This window comes from Rhinoraja longicauda, chromosome 13, assembly GCF_053455715.1.
Source record: "Rhinoraja longicauda isolate Sanriku21f chromosome 13, sRhiLon1.1, whole genome shotgun sequence".
NCBI classification, from domain to species: domain Eukaryota; kingdom Metazoa; phylum Chordata; class Chondrichthyes; order Rajiformes; family Arhynchobatidae; genus Rhinoraja; species Rhinoraja longicauda.
Window position 1 is genome coordinate 49,667,217 of NC_135965.1, and position 18,348 is coordinate 49,685,564.

The 18,348-nt window shown below is 48.5% G+C and overlaps 1 protein-coding gene across 3 annotated transcripts in view; it reads left to right on the forward strand.

Moving 5' to 3' along the window:
• pex5la (peroxisomal biogenesis factor 5-like a) overlaps positions 1-18,348 on the forward strand; it is a 71,064-nt gene that overhangs the window by 44,400 nt on the left and 8,316 nt on the right. For all 3 annotated transcript variants that reach the window (XM_078410925.1, XM_078410927.1, XM_078410926.1), the window contains 7 exons: positions 5,454-5,577; positions 10,417-10,516; positions 12,174-12,269; positions 14,999-15,115; positions 15,267-15,410; positions 17,402-17,472; positions 17,915-18,112. In XM_078410925.1, coding sequence (XP_078267051.1) covers positions 5,454-5,577; positions 10,417-10,516; positions 12,174-12,269; positions 14,999-15,115; positions 15,267-15,410; positions 17,402-17,472; positions 17,915-18,112 — 850 coding nt within the window. The remainder of the gene's footprint in view (positions 1-5,453; positions 5,578-10,416; positions 10,517-12,173; positions 12,270-14,998; positions 15,116-15,266; positions 15,411-17,401; positions 17,473-17,914; positions 18,113-18,348) is intronic.

The window sequence follows — 18,348 nt, forward strand, 5'->3', positions numbered from 1 at the left end:
TTAAATAGATATTTGCAGCAGTTTATTAATTATGGCATCCATTAATATACACGAGACATGCCATGATTTTATGTATTGAAAATAGGTTTGAATCAGCTAATTCATTCTCTGTAGTAAAACAGGAGATGTCAGATTGCTCAACATCAGATTTCAATGCAAGTTGATTCACTTTGGGAAGTTTAGTAGAGGTCAGGCAGATGCAGGGACTGGTAGGACATTCAGAAATGTGCAGGAATAGACCTGGGGTTTCTATCTATCTGTAAGAAGGAACTATAGGCGGTCACGTTGGCGCAACGTTAGAGTTGCTGCCTTACAGCGAATGCAGCGCCGGAGACCCGGGTTCCATCCTGACTACGGGCGTCGTCTGTACGGAGTTTGTACGTTCTCCCCGTGACCTGCGTGGGTTTTCTCCGTGATCTTCGGTTTCCTCCCACACTCCAAAGACGTACAGGTTTGTAGGTTAATTGACTGGGTAAATGTGAAAATTGTCCCTAGTGTGTGTAGGATAGTGTTAGTGTGCGGGGATCGCTGGGCGGCGCGGACCCGGTGGGCCGAAGGGCCTGTTTCCGCGCTGTATCTCTAAACTAAACTAAAAATAAATTAAACTAAACTGCAGATGCTGGTTTACACGAAGATATACACAAAAATATAAATAATATGAATACTGATTTTTCTAACTTCACCATTGGCATTCTCTCTCTCTCTCTCTCTCTCTCCTCTCTCTCACTCTCTCTCTCTCTCTCTCCTCTCTCTCTCTCACTCTCACTCTCTCTCTCTCTCTCTCTCCTCTCTCTCTCTCTCTCTCACTCTCTCTCTCTCTCTCTCTCTCTCTCTCTCTCTCTCTCTTCTCTCTCTCTCTCTCTCTCTCTCTCTCTCTCTCTCTCTCTCTCTCTCTCTCTATCTCTCTCGTCTCTCTCTCTCTCTATCTCTCTCTCTCTCTCTCTCTCTCTCTCCTCTCTCTCTCTCTCTCTCTCTCTCTCTCTCTCTCTCTCTCTCTCTCTCTCTCTCTCTCTCTCTCTCTCTGTCTCTCTCTCTCTCCGTCCCTCTCTCACCCTAGGCGGTGTAATAGTTTCACTGTCGTTCCACTGAGTTTCACTGTCTGTATCACACATGTGATCACTTTCCTCACAGCCAACAGTGGACCATTGTGGGCTCCACCATTCCTTGGTCACCGTGGCGGGCTTTGATTTGTCCTTTTGCAAACCTTTCATTCATTTGTTCCGTGTACCATTCCATCTCCCCTGACTCTCGGTGTGAAGAAGGGTCTCGACCCAAAACGTCACCCATTCCTTCTCTCCAGAGATGCTGCCCGACCCGCTGAGTTACTCCAATGTTTTGCGTCTGTCTTCAGTCTCAACTCTATCGTTCGCTGAATGTGGCAACACTCTTTGATTGGTTGGTGAAGAGGCTTTAGTTTGGTTTAGTTCAGTTAAGAGAAGCAGCATGGAAACAGGCCCTTCGGCCCACGGAGTCCATGCTGACCAGCGATCGCCCGTTCACTAATTCTACCCTACACACACTCGGGACTATTTCCAGAAGCCAATTAACCTACAAACCTGCACGTCTTGGAATGTGGGAGGAAACCTTTATGTTACATTTCCATGCTGTTTTTCAGGAACATAACGCCCATGTAAACCGCAAGTGAAACCGCATGATCACGTATGACATGCATGTGGGGATGGCGGGACTGATTTCAGTATCTATCTCACAGTGACTGAGGGCCAATACATGTGGGAGGTGCAGATATATTGGAGAGGACTGTCTGACCATCAGTTTTTCTCCTTTCCATAAGTTCATTAGTTGATAAGTGATAGGAGCAGAATTAGGCCATTCGGCCCATCAAGTCTACTCCGCCATTCAATCGTGGCCGATCTATCTCCCCTCCTAACCCCATTCTCCTGCCTTCTCCCCATAACCCCTGACACCCGCACTAATCAAGAATCTATCTGTCTCTCCCTTAAAAATATCCACTGACTTGGCCTCCACGGCCTTCTGTGGTAACGAATCCCACAGATTCACCACCCTCTGACTAAATACATTCCTCCTCATCTCTATATACAGTGTATTTATTCACAAAATGCTGGAGTAACTCAGCAGGTCAGGCAGCATCTCGGGAGAGAAGGAATGGGTGACGTTTCGGGTCGAGACCCTCCTTCAGACATCAGTCCACTTCTTATTAGACCCTTCCTCAGACATCAGTCTGAAGAAGGGTCTCGACCCGAAACGTCACCTATTCCTTCTCTCCCGAGATGCTGCCTGACCCGCTGAGTTACTCCAGCATTTTGTGAATAAATGCCTTCGATTTGTACCAGCATCTGCAGTTATTTTCTTATACTACTCTATATACAGTGCATATTTTTTCAATCCTTACATTTTGTTAGAAGATTAGGTCTACACAAAAATACAGCAATGTCTGATCAAAGAATCGCTTCCTCTGAGTTCATTGTTAAAAAAGTTTTTAATCAAAACTTAATCCCATTTGCGCCAAAAGGAAAATAGAAGTTTGTCTCTTGTCTTTGTTGTGTTGAGTTCAGTTTTAGTTTCGTTTATTATTGTCACGTGTACAGGTAAAAGCTTTTTGTTGTGTGCTAACCAGTCAAAGTAAAGACTGTACCTGATTACAATCAAACCATCCACCTTTCCCAAGTGCAGGATAAAGGGTAGAACATTCAATGCAAGATAAATGTGAACCGTATGAGTGAGATATTACAGCACCTTTCTCCTCATATTTGATTCATTTTATTTGAATTGAATAGAAAGGAATATCAGAGAGAGAGGTTTAGGACGGTGATGAGGGTGACATTTTGATGTCCTCTATCATATTCATAAGTTCATCGGTGATAGGAGCAGACTTAGGCCATTCGGCCCATCAAGTCTAGTCCGCCCTGCAATCATGGTTGAACTATCTTTCCATCTCAACATTCTCCCGCCTTCTTCCCACAACCTCTGACACCCGTACTAATCAAGAATCTATCTATCTCTACCTTAAAAATACCCAAAGACTTGGCCTCCACAGCCTTCTGTGGCAATGAACTCCACAGATTCACCACCCTCTGACTAAAGAAATTCCTCCTCATCTCCTTCCTAAAAGAACGTCCTTGTACTGTAAATGGCTCAATTGTAATCATAGCAACATAGAAAATAGGTGCAGGAGTAGTCTATCCGGCCCTTCACTGCCATTCAATATGATCATGGCTGATCATTCTAAATCAGTCCCCTGTTCCTGCTTTCTCCCCATATTCCTTGATTCCTTTAGCCCTAAGAGCTAAATCAAACTCTCTGTTGAAAACATCCAGTGAATTGGCCTCCACTGCCTTCTGTGGCAGAGAATTCCACAGATTCACAACTCTCTGGGTGAAAAGGTTTTCCCTCATCTCAGTCCTAAATGGCCTTGACAATCATGTATTGTCTTTCTGCTGGCTGGTTAGCACGCAACAAAAGCTCCTCACTGTACCTCGGTACACGTGACAATAAACCAAACTCAACTAAACTAGACATTTATTGTAGTTCGAGTGGCCAAAGTCAAAATTCTATCCAAAGGAAACAATATCTCAAAATGGATGTGAGGATTTAGCACCACAGCGCCACCTTGCAGTGAGTCTGGGCTTTTCTTTTGCATACTGCACATTGGCAGTCTAAATAGGGAGGCCAGGTAGTGATGATTATAATAATAATAATAATAATATTCATTTATTGTCATTGCAACGAGTACAACGAAATTAAAAAACAGCCAATCCTGACGGTGCGTACAAACATATATGCAATAAATGCAAAAACAAATAAATACATAAATACAATTAAATTAAATACAAGATTTTTTAACGGTGTTGCCTAGTGCACAGGTAGTGTTCAGTTCTCGTATGGCCCTGGGGTAAAAACTGTTCTTAAGTCTGTTTGTTCGGGATTTGATTGACCTGAAACGTCGACCAGAGGGCAGATGAACAAACAGACGGTGGCCGGGGTGGGATGGATCTTTTATTATTTTGCCTGCTCTACTGAGGCAGCGCAGGCTGAACAGGTGCTCCAGGGAGGGCAGTGAGCAGCCGATGATTTTCTGGGCCGTCGTGCCTGTGCATCGAAAGGTCCAATCTGTTCTCTTGTTCCACCATCAGTAAACTTAATCACTCAAGAACTATTCCTTCTCTCCAGAGATGCTGCCCGTCCCGCTGAGTTACTCCAGCATATTTGTGTTTATCTTTGGTGTAAACCAGCGTCTGCAGTTCCTTGTTGCTCATCCCAACTTCTGTGCTCATTACCCTGACTGATGAAGGCCGATGTGCAGAACGTCTTCTTGACCGCCCTATCCACCTGTGACGCCACTTTCAATGACCGATGTACCTGCACCCCTATTTATTTCACAGAGTGCCGGAGTAACTCAGCGGGTCAGGCAGCATCTCAGGAGAGAAGGAATGGGTGACGTTTCGGGTCGAGACCCTTCTTCAGACTGATGTCAGGGGGGCGGGACAAAGGAAGGATATAGGTGGAGACAGGAAGATAGAGGGAGATCTGGGAAGGGGGAGGGGAAGTATGAACATCGACTTCTTCAACTTTAGATAGTTCCTCTGTCCCTCCCTTCCCCTCCTCCTTCCCAGATCTCCCTCTATCTTCCTGTCTCCACCTATATCCTTCCTTTGTCCCGCTCCCCTGACATCAGTCTGAAGAAGGGTCTCGACCCGAAACGTCACCCATTCCTTTACTCCTGAGATGCTGCCTGACCTGCTGAGTTACTCCAGTATTTTGTGAAATAAATACCTTTGATCTGCAGTTACTTTCTTACACTACCTGCACCCCTAGATCCCTCTACTCTACAACACTCCCTGTCTACCTGTGACAACATTTTCAGGGAGCTATGTACCTGCACTGCTAGATCATTCTGCTGTACAGCAATATCTATCTACCTGTGACACTATTTGCAGGGAACTGTGTACCTGCGCTCCTAGATCCCTCAGCTCTCCATCACTCCCTGTCTACCTGTGACACCACTTTCAGGGAACTGTATACCTGCGCTCCTAGATCTGCGCTCCAGTCTGAAGAAGGGTCTCGACCCGAAACGTCACCCATTCCTTCTCTCCAGAGATGCTGCCTGTCCCGCTGAGTTACTCCAGCATCCTGTGCTACCTGCGCTCCTAGATCCCCCTGCTCTACCCAATCACACCTATACCCACACGGTCACGGGGAGACCGTACAGACAGCACCCGTAGTCAGGATCGAACCCGGGTGCCTGGCAGCAACTCTACTGCTGCACCACCGTGCCACCCTGAGTTCCTCCGGCACTTTGTCTTTTCACTCCAGATTCCAGCACCTGCAGTTCCGAGTGATTCTATTTATTTCTGATCACTCTGCATGCACACTGATTAATTTATACTTTGTGGGCCAGGGGGGGGGCAGAATGAAGGCGAAATAATCTCCTCTCGCCTGCCAGTAACAATGTCCTCTTTCTCCACTCTGTTTAGTCACTATCCCACCGCGTATAGAGAAATGGGAGGAGGTGAATCTACACAGTGCCCGGACTCCTGAGGAACAGTGGGTAATGGAGAGACGGCGATCCAAACGGATTGCCTCCCAAGAGTTCCTTTGGTAAATATTCCTTTTTTTATTTGTCTTATGAGATCGAAGCATGCAGGTACAGCAGGCAGTGAAGAAAGCCAATGGAATGTTGGCCTTCATATCAAGAGGAGTTGAGTATAGGAGCAAAGAGGTCCTTCTGCAGTTGTACAGGGCCCTAGTGAGACCGCACCTGGAGTACTGTGTGCAGTTTTGGTCTCCAAATTTGAGGAAGGATATTCTTGCTATTGAAGGATGAGAGGAGATCTTATCGAAACGTATAAGATTATTAAGGGGTTGGACACGTTAGAGGCGGGAAACATGTTCCCAATGTTGGGGGAGTCCAGAACAAGGGGCCACAGTTTTAGAATAAGGGGTAGAACTGAGATGAGGAAAAACCTTTTTAGTCAGAGAGTTGTGAATCTGTGGAATTCTCTGCCTCAGAAGGCAGTGGAGGCCAATTCTCTAAATGCATTCAAGAGAGAGCTGGATAGAGCTCTTAAGGATAGCGGAGTCAGGGGGTATGGGGAGAAGGCAGGAACGGGGTACTGATTGAGAATGATCAGCCATGATCACATTGAATGACGGTGCTGGCTCGAAGGGCCGAATGGCCTCCTCCTGCACCTATTGTCTATTGTCTATTATCAGAAGTGAAGAATCGTCGGTGAAGAATTAGGCCATTCGGCCCATCGAGTCCACTTCACCTTCCGGTCATGGCTGATCTATCTTTCCCTCTCAACCCCATTCTCCTGCCTTCTCCCCATAACCCCTGACACCAGTACTAATCAAGAACCCTTATTTATTCACAAAATGCTGGAATAACTCAGCAGGTCAGGCAGCATCTCAGGAGAGAAGGAATGGGTGACGTTTCGGGTCGAGCCATCTGTGGCAATGAGTTCCACAAGACTCACCGCCCTCTGGCTGAAGAAATCTCTCCTCATCCCCTTTCGTATTTGTCAGCTTAGGTCACCCTGACGTAGGAAAGATGCCGTTAGGCTGGAAAGGCAGAAAAGATTTACAAGGATGTTGGCAGGGCTGGTACAGACAGCGGGTAGAGCTGCTGCCACACAGCGCCAGAGACCCGGGTTCAATCCTGACCTCGGGTGCTGTGTGTGTGTGTGTGTGTGTGTGTGTGGAGTTTGTGCACATTCTCCCTGCGACCGCGTGGGTTTTAGATTTTTTTTTAGATTTAGAGATACAGCGCGGAAACAGGCCCTTCGGCCCACCGGGTCCACGCCGCCCAGCGATCCCCGCACACTAACACCATCCGACACACACTAGGGACAATGTTTACATTTTACCCGGTCAATTAACCTACATACCTGCACGTCTTTGGAGTTTCCTCCGGGCGCTCCGGTTTCCTCCCACGCCCCAAAGACGAGTGGGTTTGTGGGTTAATCGGCCCCTCTGTGAATTTATTTTTATTTATTCGTGTCATCGCACAGCTGTTTGCCAATAGCGAGCAGATTTTAGCAGGAAACCGGAGCACCCGGAGGAAACCCACGCGGTCGCAGGGAGAACCTGAACAAACTCCACACACGCAGACAGCACCCGAGGTCAGGATCGAACCCGGGTCTCTGCAAGACCCTTCACAGTGCGTGTGTCGTGCGGCACGTCACAGCTCAGGAGACGCTCCGTAGTCTGCAGGACCCGTCCCCACTCGCAGTCTGCCTCATCTTCAGTGTATCCCCACTTCAGCACGTTCGGTTTGCTCCTCCCCCACGCCTGTCCCCGGTCTGTTGAGACCGCGCCAGGTTTTCCACGCTTGCTCGGAACCTGGTGGGAGTTTCTCAGAGGGATCGAGTGCCATGTGAGTGGCCCTCTGTATGTCACCCCCTGTTGTGTGGGGAGTGCAAGAGAAAGAGGGGCTTGTGGCCCTTGTGGCTAAAGGGATCAGGGGGTATGGAGAGGAGGCAGGTACAGGATACTGAGCTGGATGATCAGCCATGATCATATTGAATGGCGGTGCAGGCTCGAAGGGCCGAATAGCCTACTCCTGCACCTATCTTCTATGTTTCTATGTTTCTAGGGGCAATGTAGAACTAGTGTGAACAGGTGATCGCTGGCTGGCATGGATTTGATGGGCCAAAGGCCCTAGTGAGACCGAACCTGGAGTACTGTGTGCAGTTGTACAGGGCCCTAGTGAGACCGAACCTGGAGTACTGTGTGCAGTTGTACAGGGCCCTAGTGAGACCGCACCTGGAGTACTGTGTGCAGTTGTACAGGGCCCTAGTGAGACCGCACCTGGAGTACTGTGTGCAGTTGTACAGGGCCCTAGTGAGACCGCACCTGGAGTACTGTGCGCAGTTGTACAGGGCCCTAGTGAGACCACACCTGGAGTACTGTGCGCAGTTTTGGTCTCCAAATTTGAGGAAGGATATTCTTGCTATTGAGGGCGTGCAGCGTAGGTTTACTAGGTTAATTCCCGGAATGGCGGGACTGTCGTATGTTGAAAGACTGGAGCGGCTAGGCTTGCATACACTGGAATTTAGAAGGATGAGAGGGGATCTTATCGGAACGTACAAGATTATTAAGGGGTTGGACACGTTAGAGGCAGGAAACATGTTCCCAATGTTGGGGGAGTCCAGAACAAGGGGCCACAGTTTAAGAATAAGGGGTCAGCCATTTAGAACGGAGACGAGGAAAAACGTTTTCAGTCAAAGAGTGGTGAATCTGTGGAATTCTCTGCCTCAGAAGGCAGTGGAGGCCAATTCTCTGAATGCATTCAAGAGAGAGCTGGATAGAGCTCTTAAGGATAGCGGAGTCAGGGGGTATGGGGAGAAGGCAGGAACGGGGTACTGATTGAGAATGATCAGCCATGATCACATTGAATGGCGGTGCTGGCTCGAAGGGCTGAATGGCCTCCTCCTGCACCTATTGTCTATTGTCTATTGAAATAATTAGTCTTAGAGCCTGTATGACTCTGACTCTAATTATTTTAGATTCTGATTCCAATTAGAAGGGTCTCGACCCGAAATGTCACCCATTCCTTCTCTCGCGAGGTGCTGCCTGATCCGCTGAGTTACGCCAGCACTCTGTGCCTACCTAATCATTCTACACTTCTTTATTAATGCTGGTTTCAGGGGGTTACGGGGAGAAGGCAGGAGAATGGGGTTAGGATAGAGAGATAGATCAGCCAAGATCGAATGACGGGATAGACTTGATGGGCCGAATGGCCTAATTCTGCTCCTATCACTTATGACCTTGTGATTTAGTTAGATTTAGATTTAGATTTTAGATTTAGAGATACAGCGCGGAAACAGGCCCTTCGGCCCACCGAGTCCGCGCCGCCCAGCGATCCCCGCACATTAACACTATCCTACACCCACTAGGGACAATTTTTACATTTACCCAGTCAATTAACCTGCATACCTGCACGTCTTTGGAGTGTGGGAGGAAACCGAAGATCTCGGAGGAAACCCACGCAGGTCACGGGGAGAACGTACAAACTCCGTACAGACGGCGCCCGTAGTCGGGATCGAACCCGGGTCTCCGGCGCTGCATTCGCTGTAAGGCAGCTACAGTTCGCATACCGTCCGAACAGGTCCTCGGATGATGCAGTCTCCCAGGTTCTACACACCGCTCTCTCTCATCTGGACAACCAGGGGGGCTATGTGAGGATGCTGTTCATTGACTTTAGTTCAGCATTCAACACAATAGTCCCCAGCAGACTGGTTGAGAAGCTGCTGTAACTGGGGCTTAGCACCCCTCTGTGTGCCTGGGTCCTGGACTTTCTCACTGCCAGGCCCCAAGTGGTCAGGATGGGGGAACACACATCTAGCTCCCTCACCCTGAACATAGGATCCCCCCAGGGCTGCGTCCTTAGCCCCCTACTGTACTCCCTGTACACACATGACTGTGGGGCCAGGTTCAGCTCAAACTCCATCATCAAGTTTGCTGATGACACTGTGGTGGTGGGCCGGATCTCCAACAACGATGAGAAGGCCTACCGGGAGGAGGTGGCTGATCTGGCACTCTGGTGTCAGGACAATAGCCTCCTCTTGAATGTCACTAAAACAAAGGAGCTGATTGTGGACTTCAGAAGGGCTAAACATCCAGGGACGTACACGCCACTGGAGATAAATGGGTCTATTGTGGATAGGGTGAGCAGTTTTAAATACTTGGGAGTCCGCATCACAGAGGGTCTGACGTGGGCAACGCACATTGCCGCACTGGTGGGTAAGGCTAAGCAGCGCCTTTACCACCTTAGACAATTGAGGAAATTCAGAGTGTCTCTGAGGATCCTTCATTGCTTCTACTCTGGGGCTGTAGAGAGCATCCTGTCCGGCAACATTACAGTCTGGTTTGGGAACAGCTCTGCCCAGGACAGGATGGCCCTGCAGAGAGTAGTGCGTTCGGCAGAACGCACCATGGGAACTACACTCACCCCCCTGCAGGACCTATACATCAGGAGGTGCAGATCCAGAGCAAGCAAGATCATGAGGGACCCCTGCCACCCCAGTAATGGACTGTTCCAGATGCTACGATCGGGCAAACGCCTCCGCTGTCACGCTGTGAAAACGGAGAGGATGAGACGGAGTTTCTTCCCACAGGCCATCAGGACTGTCAACTTTTATAACCCCAGAGACTAAATTTTTGTCGACACTAATAGTAACTTATTAACTTTATTTATATGCTGTAACTGTAATTCTTTTTTGTGCACAACCCGCAGGCATTGCCACTTTCATTTCACTGCACATCGTGTATGTGAATGTGACAAATAAATTTGACTTGACTTGACTTGACTTGACTCTACCGCTGCGCCACCGTGACGCCAATTGGTTACTTGATTGGAGAGTAAATATTGCCTATGTCAAATGTTTAATTCTGGATCCTTATATTTGTCTTCACTTGGTTTTTTATCCCGCGCAGGTCTGCAGAAAATAAGGTCTCGACTGAGCTAGCAACCAGTAAACATACAACAGGGCTGCATTCATCATTAACAGAACTGGAACAGCTACCAACATCACAGGTAACATGTGTGCAGGAAGGAACTGCAAGTGCTGGGTTACACTGAAGATAGACACAAATGGGGTTAGGAGGCAGACATCAGCCGTGATTGAATGGCGGTGTGGACTCGATGGGCCGAGTGGCTTAGTTTTACTCCTATAACTTGTGACATTAAAATATTAATTCATTGGAACTGAATTGAGTTGAATTGAATAAGTTCATTGGCCAAGTATGTGCACATACAAGGAATGTGCCTTGGTGCTCCGCTCACGAGTAACAGCACGGACTTACGGTAAACAATTAAAAACTGGAGCAACCCAGCAGGACAGGCAGCATCTCTGGAGAGAAGGAATGAGTGAGTTCTTCAGACTGAGGAAGGGTCTCGACCCGAAACGTCACCCATTCCTTCTCTCCAGAGATGCTGCCTGACCCGCTGAGTTACTCTGGCTTTTTATGTCTATCCACAGGTAAGGTATCTCACTTTAACATAGTGAGCCAGCATCTCTAGATAGAAGGAATGGATGACGTTTTGGGTCGAGACCCTTCTTCAGATGCTTATTGGTGCTTTAATGTGCTTCTTTAATATTCAGGCAATATAGAGTTATCATCATAGTGTGATACAACCCGCATTTGGTCCATATCCCTCCAAACCTGTCCTATCCATGTACCTGTCTAACTGTTTCTTAAACGTTGGGATAGTCCCAGCCTCAACTACCTCCTCTGGCAGCTCGTTCCTTACACCCGCCACCCTCTGTGTGAAAAAGTTACCCCTCGGATTCTTATTAAATCTTTTCCCCTTCACCTTGAACCTATGTCCTCTGATCCTCGATTCACCTACTCCGGGCAAGAGACTCTTTGCGTCTACCCGATCTAATCCTCTCATGATTTTATACACCTTTATAAGATCACCTCTTATCCTCCTGCGCTCCATGGAATAGAGTTCCAGCATGTTCAACCTCTGCCGATAACTCACACCCTCTAGTCCTGGCAACATCCTCACAAATATACAATTAAGAACGTAATTTATGTTGTGTATGGAAGATAGACACAAAATGGTGGAGTAACTCAGCGGGATAGGCAGCATCTCTGGAGACAATAGACAATAGGTGCAGGAGGAGGCCATTCGGCCCTTCGAACCAGCACAGCCATTCAATGTGATCGTGGCTGATCATTCTCAATCAGTACCCCGTTCCTGCCTTCTCCCCATACCCCCTGACTCCGCTATCCTTAAGAGCTCTATCTAGCTCTCTCTTGAATGCATTCAGAGAATTGGCCTCCACTGCCTTCTGAGGCAGAGAATCCCACAGATTCACAACTCTCTGACTGAAAAAGGTTTTTCCTCATCTCAGTTCTAAATGGCCTACCCCTTATTCTTAAAGTGTGGCCCCTTGTTCTGGACTCCCCCAACATTGGGAACACGTTTCCTGCCTCTAACGTGCCCAACCCCTTAATAATCTTATACGTTTCGATAAGATCTCCTCTCGTCCTTCGAGAGAAGGAATGGGTGATGTTTCGGGTCGAGATTGTATATTTATTGTTGTGTTTTGCAGAATTTATAATTACAATTTTCGATGTAAATATTATGTGAACTTTTAAGCAATTTTCTTGACAATATAAATGTGACTGACAATAATGACTGTAAAAATGGCGACCTAACTCTGTGTGGTTATGACCAACAGGGACGTGTGAGCAAGGAGCAGCCGTGGAGAAGGGCGTCACTCACCCGAAACCCTTCCACCGAGGAGGAGTTTGAAAAGGCAAAGGCGGCAGTTGAGGTCTTTGAACTTTTCCCCCTCTTTTCTTTCCCGAGGTTATTCCTCACTCGGAGCACCGTGTCCGATTTCGTTCGACTCTGGACTCTGGATATACGCTGGAATATAGAAGGATGAGAGGGGATCTTATAGAAACATATAAGATTATTAAGGGATTGGACACGTTAGAGGCAGGAAACATGTTTGCCAATGTTGGGCGAGTCCAGAGCCAGGGGCCACAGTTTAAGAATAAGGGGTAGGCCATTTTAGAACGGAGATGAGGAAAAACGTTTTCAGTCAGAGAGTTGTAAACCTGTGGAATTCTCTGCCTCAGAAGGAACTGGAGGACAATTCTCTGGATGTTTTCAAGTGAGAGCTAGATAGAGCTCTTAAGGATAGCGGAGTCAGGGGGTATGGGGAGAAGGCAGGAACGGGGTACTGATTGTGAATGATCAGCCATGATCACATTGAATGGCGGTGCTGGCTCAAAGGGCTGAATGGCCTCCTCCTGCACCTATTGCCTATTGACTCTGCGAGAGGAAGGATGTTGTTGAGCTGGAGAGAGCGCGGAGATGATTTACCAGGATGTTGCCAGGACTCGAGGGGCTGAGCTGTGGGGCAAGTTATACAGTTGTACACGGCCCTGGCGAGACCACATCTGGAGTACTGTGTGCAGTTTTGATCTCCTAATTTGAGGAAGGAGGTCCTTGCTATTGAGGCAGTGCAGCGTAGGTTCACCAGGTTAATCCCCGGGATGGCGGAACTGTCATATGAGGAAAGATTGGAAAGACTGGGCTTGTTTTCACTGGAGTTTAGAAGGATGAGAGGGAATGTTATAGAGACGTATAAAATTATGAAAGGACTGGACAAGCTAGATGCAGGAAAAATGTTCCCAATGTTGGGGGAGTCCAGAACCAGGGGCCACACACATTTTAAGAATAAAGGGGAGGCCATTTAAAACTTTTTCACCCAGAGAGTTGTGAATTTGTGGAATTGTCTGCCACAGAGGGCAGTGGAGGCCAATTCATTGGATGAATTTAAAAGAGAGTTAGATAGAGCTCTAGGGGCTAGTGGAATCAAGGGATATGGGGAGAAGGCAGGCACGGGTTACTGATTGTGGATGATCACCCATGATCACAACGAATGGCGGTGCTGGCTCGAAGGGCCAAATGGCCTCCTCCTGCACCTATTTTCTATGTTTCTAAGTTCTTAAGTGATAGGAGCAGATTTAGGCCATTCGGCCCATCAAAGTCTACTCTACTATTCAATCATTGGCTTGGTATAAATGTAAATTGTCCCTAGTGTGTGTAGGATAGTGTTAGTGTGCGGGGATTGCTGGTCAGCACGGACTCGGTGGGCCGAAGGGCCTGTTTCCGCGCTGTATCTCTAAACTTAACTTCACTTCACTTCACTTCACTTCACTAAACTAATCCTGGAATGATGCTGGAATGTTATGAAGGAAACAGAAGGTAGATTCTCCCCATTTGCTTTTTTTATAACTATACACAATCAAACACAACTTTATCTGCCAAGTACCTCAGTGACCACCACACTCCAGCTGAATTGGACATCTGATGTGGACGAATTGCTGCCAAGAATTCTCAGTGATTTTTTCTGACGGTTAAATCTTTTATGGTTTAAAGCTCCATCTACACTTCACGCTGCCTCAGAAAAGCAGCCGACACAATCAGAGACTTGTCCCTGTCCCACCCCGGCCATTCCTTCTTCTCCCCGCTCCCGTCCGGCAGAAGGTACAGAAGCTTGAAAGCGCGCACCACCAGACTCAGGGACAGCTTCTTACCCTCTGTTATCAGGCTTCTGAACGGCCCCTCCATAAGCTAGGGTACTGTCCGATTCACCTCTACCCCATTGCGGACATTGGACTTTGTCTGTGGACATTGGACTTTGTTTGATGCGCTACGATGCTGGGAACCATATTCTGCACTCTGTATCTTCCCCTTTGCTCCACCTGTTGTTCTTGAGTTTGAACAGATTGTATTTGTGTACAGTGTTACCTGATTTGATTAGACAGATTGCAAAGCAAAGCTTTTCACTGTAGACACAAAGAACTGCAGATGCTGGTTTAACAGAACTGGAACAGCTACCAACATCACAGGTAACATGTGTACACAAAGTAATGCAGGGAGGGTGGTGGAACTCATTGCCACAGAGGGCTGTGGAGGCCAAGTCAGTGGATATTTTTAAGGCAGAGATAGACAAATTCTTGATCAGGGGTTATGGGGAGAAGGCAGGAAAATGGGGTTAGGAGGCAGAGAGAGATCAGCCATGATTGAATGGCGGTGTGGGCTCGACGGGCCGAGTGGCTTAGTTTTACTCCTATAACTTGTGGTATTAAAATATTCATTCATTGGAACTGAATTGAGTTGAATTGAATAAGTTCATTGGCCAAGTATGTGCACATACAAGGAATGTGCCTTGGTGCTCCACTCACGAGTAACAACACGAACTTACGGTAAACAATTAAGAATAAAGCATAAAGCATTAAAACTTTAAGAATACAAAATTATAGTTTAAACATGTGAATGAAATAAAATACCAGAGCAAAAGGAGGCTACAGAGTTTTGGTTATTGAGTAGAGCGACTCGTAGCGGGAAAAAAGCTGTGTTTATGTCTGGCTGTGGCTGCTTTGACAGTCCGGAGTCGCCTTCCAGAGGGAAGTGCTTCGACTAGTTCATGGCCAGGGCCATTCATTCACTTCAGCCTATGAACTTTTGTCTCTCTCTCTCTCCCAGTCTGACACAGAATTCTGGGATAAGATGCAAGACGAGTGGGAGGAGATGGCACGTCGGAACTGGATCGCTGGGAACGAGCCGCCGCCAACAAATGCAACGGTCTCGCCACACGAGAAGGTAACTGGGAAAGTCACCGCGTGAAACAATCAGGCAGCGTGCGGACTCGGTGGGCCGAAGGGCCTGTTTCCGCGCTGTCAAAGTTAGATACCAACAGTCATTACCGTTTGTGAATGACGCTGGATTTGTTCCTCTGCCCGTTCTGCTGCAGGGGTATTACTTTCACACTGACAACCCCTACAAAGACTGGCCCAATGCTTTTGAGGAGGCAATCAAGAAGCAGAAGGAAGGGGATCTGCCCAACGCCGTCCTGTTGTTGGAGTCCGCCATTCTCCAGGACCCCTACGATGCTGAGGTGGGCCGGCAGCCTGCATGGTTATAGTACAGTACAGCCAGACCCCCTGTCACGCACCTCCACACAACAGGGCTCACCAATAGCTGAGAGACCTGCTGATGACTGGTCACACACACACACACACACACGCACACACTCACACACGCACACACACACACACACACACACACACACACACACACCACTCTCACACACTCACACACGCACACACACACCACTCTCACACACTCACACACACGCACGCACACACACCACTCTCACACACACACACACCACTCTCACACACTCACACACACACACACACACACACGCCCCACATACACACACACACACACACACACACACACCACAAACAAACACACACACACACACACACACACACACACACACCACTCTCACACACTCACACACACGCACGCACACACACCACTCTCACACACACACACCACTCTCACACACTCACAATAAGCGAAGTTACAAATTTTTGTCCAAAAACGTTTTTGTTGTCAGAATTGTAAAAGACCTCTCCTGCAATGTATTAGAATGTAAATCATGCAGTGGCTGTAACGTGGGCCAGCAATCAGTGGGCAGGATGTCCAGTGTGGTTGTTGTGAAGAGCTTTGTGGAGTTTACTGCCACGTCCACCAGATGGCAAATACCAGTAATCGTTGAGATAAATACCAACAGCTTGGTGTCACCCATGTGCCCCAGCTTGTGATTCCCTACCCCGGTACATTCCTCATCATCCTGCACTCCTTAGGTTCCCATTAAATCTTACCCCTCTCACCTTAAACCAATTTCCTCTGGTTCTTGATTCCCCTACTCTGGGTAAAAGACTCTGTGCTTTCAACCTCTACATCGGCGAGACCAAGCGCAGGCTCGGCGATCGTTTCGCTGAACACCTCCGCTCAGTCCACCTTAACCTACCTGATCTCCCAGTGGCTCAGCACTTCAACTCCCCCTCCCACTCCCAGTCTGACCTTTCTGTCCTGGGCCTCCTCCATTGTCAGAGTGAGGCCCAGCGCAAATTGGAGGAACAGCACCTCATATTTCGCTCGGGCAGCTTGCAGCCCAGCGGTATGAACATTGACTTCTCTGGATCTCTGGAGAACATGGATAGGTGACGTTTCGGATTGGGTGACATCTGAAGAAACATCAGCTAATTCATGGTGGTGATTTTAACCCAGCTGTGTGGTGAAGATGTTTCAGGCAATTAAACTCCCCCAGATTACTCAAACTCTTGATTGCCTCAACAATCCCTTCCAGCTTTCTTCTCCACTCCCCCCTCCCACACAGACAGCCCAACCTGAAACGTCACCTATCCACGTTTTCCACAGATGCTGCCTGACCCGCTGAGTTACTCCAGCACTCTGTGAAACGTCACCTATCCATGTTTTCCACAGATGCTGCCTGACCCGCTAAGTTACTCCAGCACTCTGTGAAACGTCACCTATCCACGTTTTCCACAGATGCTACCTGACCCGCTGAGTTACTCCAGCACTCTGAGCCATTTATCTGTATAGCTGTATTAAGCTGTGATGTTAAACCATCATCAGCAGCTCCTTGTATCCACATTCATGAAAGTTTGTTTTTTAGGATGTGTTTATAAAGGTTTAATTTAGTTTAGAGTTACAGAGCGGAAACAGGCCCTTCAGCCCACGAGTCCGTGCCGACCGGCGATCCCCGCACACTAACACTATCCTACGCACACCAGGGACAATTTACAATTTTACCAAGCCGATTAACCTACAAACCTGCATGTCTTTGGAGTGTGGGAGGAAACCGGAGCACCCGGAGAAAACCCACGCCATCACAGGTAGAACGTACAAACTCCGTACAGACGGCACCCATAGTCGGGATGGAACCCGGGTCTCTGGCGCTGCGAGGCAGCAACTCTACCGCTGTGCCACCGTGCCGCACGCATCTTTCATGAATGTGTTTACTGTTGCTGCTAACACTGTGCCTTACAGAGAGTGTTTGTCTGTACACAGGCCTGGCAGTATTTGGGCAGCACACAGGCAGACAATGAAAATGAACAAGCAGCAATTGTTGCTCTCCAGAGGTGAGTCAGAACAAACATGCCAAACGTCCTTATTACATCCGGCTTCCTCTACGAACCAAAATATAACTCCCGGAACAAACTGTTCTTCACTCAGATAATTTAGTTTAGTTTAGTTTAGAGATACAGCGCGGAAACAGGCCCTTCGGCCCACCGGGTCCACGCCGACCAGCGATCCCCGCACACTAACACTATCCTACACACGCTAGGGGCAATTTACATTTATACCGAGCCACTTAACCTACATACCCGTACGTGTTTGGAGTGTGGGAGGAAACCGGAGCGCCCGGAGAAAACCCTCGCCGGTCACGGGGAGAACGTACAAACTCCGTACAGACAGCACCCGTAGTTGGGATGGAACCCGGGTCTCCGGCGCTGCGAGGCAGCGACTCTACCTGCTGCACCACCGTGCCGGCCCTGCGAGCTTTGCTTCCCGTCCCTGCAGGTGTCTGGAGCTGCAGTCCTGTAACCTAGACGCCCTGATGGCGTTGGCAGTGAGTCTCACCAACACGGGTCTTCAGCACGAGGCCAGCGAAACCCTGAGGAACTGGATCCGCTACAACCCCAAGTACAAGTACCTGGTCCAGGGCACGTCGGGCCCACCCGCTGCCGGCCGCAAGCAGTCCAAAGATGCAGCAGGAAGGTGAATGCAAACCCCAGCCTTGGAAACGCGTGCGACATCTGTCGTGGAAAGATCGATACCATCCTTGCGCAAACTGGGCTCTGTGTGGTTAGTAGGGGTTGCCAACTTCCTCACTCCCAAATAAGGGACAAAGGGTGACTTCACCGCCCCGCGCCCCACGTGACCTCACCCAGCCCGCTCCAACAATGGCGGCCGCCCGGGCCGGGAGGCAGGTCGTGTAGGCAGACGCTGGTTTA